The sequence below is a fragment of the Trichomycterus rosablanca genome, chromosome 6, assembly GCF_030014385.1.
Source record: "Trichomycterus rosablanca isolate fTriRos1 chromosome 6, fTriRos1.hap1, whole genome shotgun sequence".
Classification (NCBI taxonomy): domain Eukaryota; kingdom Metazoa; phylum Chordata; class Actinopteri; order Siluriformes; family Trichomycteridae; genus Trichomycterus; species Trichomycterus rosablanca.
In genome coordinates, this window is record NC_085993.1 from 22,343,502 (window position 1) to 22,349,501 (window position 6,000).

The 6,000-nt window shown below is 38.2% G+C and overlaps 1 protein-coding gene across 1 annotated transcript in view; it reads left to right on the forward strand.

The window, feature by feature from the left end:
• The window catches only part of LOC134316366 (contactin-4), a 105,617-nt gene extending 100,134 nt beyond the window's left edge, over nt 1-5,483 (forward strand). The window contains exons 21-22 of the mRNA XM_062996724.1: nt 5,012-5,180; nt 5,389-5,483. Coding sequence (XP_062852794.1) covers nt 5,012-5,180; nt 5,389-5,483 — 264 coding nt within the window. The remainder of the gene's footprint in view (nt 1-5,011; nt 5,181-5,388) is intronic.
• The last annotated feature ends 517 nt before the right edge of the window (nt 5,484-6,000 follow it).

A 6,000-nucleotide genomic window follows, 5' to 3' on the forward strand; every position in this document is an offset into this window, starting at 1 on the left:
ACCAAACATGTGGCACAGTTCTGAGTCAGCTGGAAAAGATGTTTTGAGGGTTTTGAACACTGCTGCAGATGAGATTTCCGTACTTCTGGTGGGAGGAGCCTAGCATCACCTTGGCAAACTCATGGCGTTGCAGTGACCAGAGTGAGGGAATGTTGCTGTTAGCATGCTGTTGGTAAACAAAAGTCCGAACTGAGCCTCGGTGGAAATATTTAGGCCTTTGCAAAATACCAAGGTCGCGGTGGAGCAGATGTTGCAGTAAAGATGCTGGAGGTTTATACCGTGAATGTCCCAGAGCATAGAATTCACTGAAAGAGCACTCCATCGTCATGATGAGACCGCATATAGAAGCACTTTGTAGTTTTACAATTACTGACTGTTAGCCCCCTTTCATGCTGTTCTTTAATGGTCAGGACACCCACAGGACCACCACAGTGCAGGTATTATTTAGGTGGTGGATCATTCTCAGCACTGCAGTGACACTGACATGGTGGTGGTGTGTTAGTGTGTGTTGTGCTGGTATGAGTGGATCAGACACAGCAGCACTGCTGGAGTTTTTAAACACCTCACTGTCACTGCTGGACTGAAAATAGTCCACCAACCAAAAATATCCAGCCAACAGCGCCCCATGGGCAGCATCCTGTGACCACTGATGAAGGTCTAGAAGATGACCAACTCATACAGCAGCAATGGATGAGCGATTGTCTCTGACTTTACACCTACAAGGTGGACCAACTAGGTATGAGTTTCTAATAGAGTGGACAGTGAGTGGACATGGTATTTAAAAACTCCAGCAGCGCTGCTGTGTCTGATCCACTCATACCAGCACAACACACACTAGAACTACAAAGTGCTTCTATATGGCAAGTGGAGCTGATAAAATGGACAGTGACAGCAGAAACAAGGAGGTGGTTTTAATGTGATGGCTGATTGGTGCAATATATATATATATATATATATATATATATATATATATATATATATATATATATATATATATATATATATATATATATATATATATACACATATATATAAAGGGATTCTATTAAATTTTTTTCGTGGATGTCCCTGCTTGTTTTAGCAAGACAATCATCAGCCGCATTCAGCATGTGTTACAACGGTGTAGTAAGAGTGGTAGTGCCAGACCTGTCTACTACTGAAAATGTAGGGCATTATGAAGCGCAATATGACAGCAATAGCCCCAAATAGCTGAGCAACAGAAGTGTTATTTCAAGAAAGAACATGTTGTGTGCATCAAAATTAAAATGAGTAAATAAATGAGTGTCCAAACTGTTTTGAAATTGGACCCAGGTTTGTTTCTTACTGCAACAAATGGGCTAATGCGACAAGAGGGTGTGGACACACATGCAGATATGTTTACAATGTTTAATAATTACAAAAGACAAAACAGGTGAACACAAGACACACCAACACATGATCTAAGCTAAATGCTAAGCTAACCGCTAATAATAATGGTAATCTAAACACTCAAGAACCCTAACTAAACTATACCAGACCCTAAGCTAAGCTAACAAGATAACACAAAGCGTGAACAAGACTATAACACTTAACACGACTTCTAAGCATGAGCAAGAGCAATATTCAGTTCCAATAACAAAATCATGACATGACAATCAAACCAAGACATGAGCATGAAAACCAAAACCAGTCATATAATAGTTTCCACTGACTGATCCACAGCTGTTCTCGTAAATGCCCTGAGCAATACACCTGGAATGAGGAGCAGCTGTGGATCATTAGCTTCATTGACTAATCAGAATAAATGGGGCATTGGCTTATCCCATAAACAAACCACCTCCATGTGCTCCTGGAGAGAGGGGCATGGCAGCTGGATTCGTGACACTTACCTCCGGGTCAGTGTCTATTAGGAGATTTGCAAGTTCTTCTGGTGTCCATGTGGAAATACCTTAAATACTCTCTTAAAAACATGCAAAAGGTTGTCATGCTACAATTAATTGCTAAGTGTAACTGAATAAGTGATTAAATGTGCAAGTGTGTGATACCTGCCTTGTATCCAATTTTACCAGGTAGTGTTAGACCCACTATGAACCCTTTTGTTTGGCATTTGCAGTACAATGATAAACTGTTGTGCTACAAATCGTGCGATAAATTGAGATGCAAAATGGTTTATTCTATTAATCAAAAGCCAACTAAGTTGACAACTTAAGTATTCATCTCTAAATATAACCTCTAGTCTGTTATTTTATATACACTTACATTTTCAGCATTTAGCAGACTGTACTGTCACAGTACTGTAAGTCTGTAAACAATCTGAACAATTGAGGGTTAAGGGCCTTGCTCAAGGGCCCAACAGTGACAACTGACAGCAGTGGGGCTTGAACCAGCAACCTTTTTATTACTAGTCCAGTACCCTAACCACTTGACTACAACTGCCCTAAAATGCACATTCACATTTTCGGCATTAAGCAGACACTTTTATCCAAAGCGACTTACAGTACGGAGTACGGAGACACTCACTCAAGGGCCCAACAGTGACAACTGACAGTGGTGGGGCTTGAACCAGCAACCTTTTGAATACTAGTCCTGTACCTTAACCGCTAGGTTACAACTTCCTTTATTTAATTATTTTTATTTATTTTTCTGAGGGCCCGGGGTGACACATTTGTCCCTTTCTCAGGACAAAAATGACGTCAGCTCAGTGCTGACTAAAAAATAAGTGTTTTAAATAAGTAAAACAGGACATTCACAGCATGAGCATGTTGTTCTGTTGACCCAAATTCAAACTACACCTATTGTAGCTGAGTGAACAGTTTTGCACAATGCTAATTGCTATAAATGTGCAACAGGGCTATATATGTAGTCCAGCTGGCTTGAACAAGAACTATGTATTAATCAAAAAGCCAAGGGTGCAATTAGGAACAAAAGTGACCCCATGAAACATTTATCACCAATGATTCCTTATTAACTAAAGACGAATTCATCTTAAAACCAATCAATTTAAAGTGCAATAAAATTATACAGTATATACTGTAGATGTCATACATACAACGTTAGCCCTCAATTTTAAAGTAGTTGGTTCCAACACTGTCATCTTCTGTGAAATATTTTGCCTGTGTCTGCTGACAACAGCATGTTCTGCACCTTTCTAAATAAAAATACACTAATTGGTTCTCATTTTATGTTTCACTTCTTCAGTTCTTGAGCAATACTTCTCTAATAGGCCATTGGAGTGGCGAGTTCACTGGCCTTTTTTAAAAAAAATTTATTTTATATGCACCTGCCAATAGACAGATCCCCCAGTAACTAAATGGGTTTCCCATGTGTGTGTGTGCTTAGGTAAATACTTAAGAAGCTGAAGCTGCATTAAATGTTTTAACTGCAACAATAGAAAACTAAATGAATTATAAGTAAATGTAACAACTAATAGTGACAAAACAAATAGCAATGATCAAATCTGTTGAGTTCAATTACAACCCTAAATCAGAAAAAGTTGGGACAGCATGGAAAATGCAAATAATAAAATAAAAAAACACAGAGTTTCTTACATTTACTTTGACTTTTATTTGATTGCAGACAGGATGAACCTGAGATATTTCATGTTTTGTCTGATCAACTTCATTTCATTTAGTAATAAACATCCATTCCTGCATTTCAGGCCTGCAACACATTCCAAAAAAAGTTGGGACAGTAAAGCATTTACCACTTTGTAATGTTGCTATTCCTTTTCACCACACTTAAGACGTTTTGGTACCGAGGAGACCAAGTGATTTAATGTTTCAGCTTTTATTTTGTCTCATTCTTCCTGCAAACACGTCTTAAGATGTGCAACAGTACGGGGTCGTCGTTGTCACATTTTTCGTTCCAAAATTCTCCACACATTCTCTATTGGGGACAGGTCAGGACTGCAGGCAGGCCAGTCCAGTACCCATACTCTCTTCTTCTGCAGCCATGCCTTTGTAATGTGTGCAGCATGTGGTTTTGCATTGTCTTGTTGAAAAATGCATGAACGTCCATGGAAAAGATGACAACTTAAAGGCAGCATATGTTGCTCTAAGATCTCAGTGAACTTTTCTGCATTAATGCTGCCATCACAGAAGTGTAAATGACCTTTGCCAAGGGCACTGACACAGCCCCATTCCATGACAGACCCTGACTTTCGGACTTGTTGCTGATAACAGTCTGGATGATTCCTTTTCATCTTTGGTCCGGAGCACACGACGTCCATTTTTTTTCCAAAAAAGACCTGGAATGCTGATTCATTTGACCACAATACATGTTTCCAATGTGTGATGGTCCATCCTAGATGCCTCCAAGCCCAGAGAAGTTGATGCCGCTTCTGGACATGGTTAACATAAGGCTTCTTTTTTGCAAAATAAAGTTTTATGTGGCATTTGTGGATGTAACTCCATATTGTAGTGCTTGACAAAGGTTTGCCAAAGTAATCCCTCACCCATGTGGTTATATCAGCTATTGTTGAGTGGCGTTTCATGCAGTGTCATCTGAGGGATCGAAGATCACGGGCGTTCAGCTTAAGCTTGTGCCCTTGGCCTTTACACATTGAAATTCCTCCCAATTCCTTGAATCGTGTAATGATATTATGCACATATTAACACATTTGTTGACAAACTGGAGATCCTCTGATCATCTTTGCTCATCAAACACTCAGCCTTTCCTGGATGCTGCTTTCGTACCAAACCATGATTACAATCACCTGTTAACATCACCTGTTTGAAATCACATCAGTATTTAGTGTTTTACCTCATTACTATCCCTAAATTGCCCCATCCCAACTTTTGGAATGTGTTGCAGGCATGAAATGCAGGAATGGAGGTATATTAACAAATGAAATAAAGTTTAGCAAATAAAACATGAAATATCTTGTGTTCAAAATGTCTGCAATCAAATAAAAGTAAATGTAAGGAGCATTTTTATTTTATTAGCATTTTCCATACAGTCCCAACTTTTTCTGATTTGGGGTTGTAAATTGAGGTTATTTTACTTTGAATTTGATATGTTTGTCATTCATCAGGTGGTATATCGTCAAAACTGGCACAGAGGGACCAGTACTGTGGAAACAAACAGGACATCAGTGGAACTGCAGGTTCCATCAGGAGAAGATCTGCTCATACAGATCAAAGCATCAAGTGATGGAGGGGACGGCAGCTATAGCAGTCCCATTTACATACCAAAGATGTCCAGTAAGGCTTTACTAATTTACAGCTTTATATTGAATCAAAAACACAAGCATTCTTGTAATGTTAATGCCGGGTTTTTTGAAAATCGTGTAAAGAAGTGCTAATTTTGTGCAAAGTGTCTTTTTTGCTTTGTAGAAGAGAAAGTTTAATTGTTTTGGATCTGTCTATTTCAGATTTAATATTATGCATTGTTTTTCTTTTCTTGTTTCAGGCCTAAACTCTAGGGGCTACTTCAGTTCAGATGCAAGCAAGATGGTGCACATCCATGAAGCAGTGTTTCTTGTGCTAACATGGCTGCTATTGTAGATCGTTTTTTTCTTTTTCTTTTTTCAATTAGTGTATGTGTTTGTGTGTAACAAGACCAGGAATGTTGACAGAGATGCATTGCCTTACACTTTTGGTTTCTTTTTGATTTTCTGTATTAATCAACTGATGCCTTCAGTTACATAAAGTCTGAACATTAGTTCACATCTGTAATTATCAAATTATTTGCCTTTATTGTACAAATTAGATGTTGGTGTATGTGTGTGTGTGTGTGTGTGTGTGTGAGTGAAACAGAGAGAGAGAGAGATAATTCCTATTCTTATTTTTGGTTCTTCATGGCACTCTGTTCTACGACGGCGTATTAGGGCCAAAAAAAGTGTTTCGATTTCGACAATAAAGTCGAAATAATTTTGAGAATAAAGTCAAAATGATTTCGAAATTAAAGTTGTATAAATTTTGATTTTGAGATTAAAGTCGAAATGATTGAGATTAAAATCATATAAATTTTGATTTTGAGATTAAAGTTGAAATGATTTTGAGATTAAAATCATATAAATTT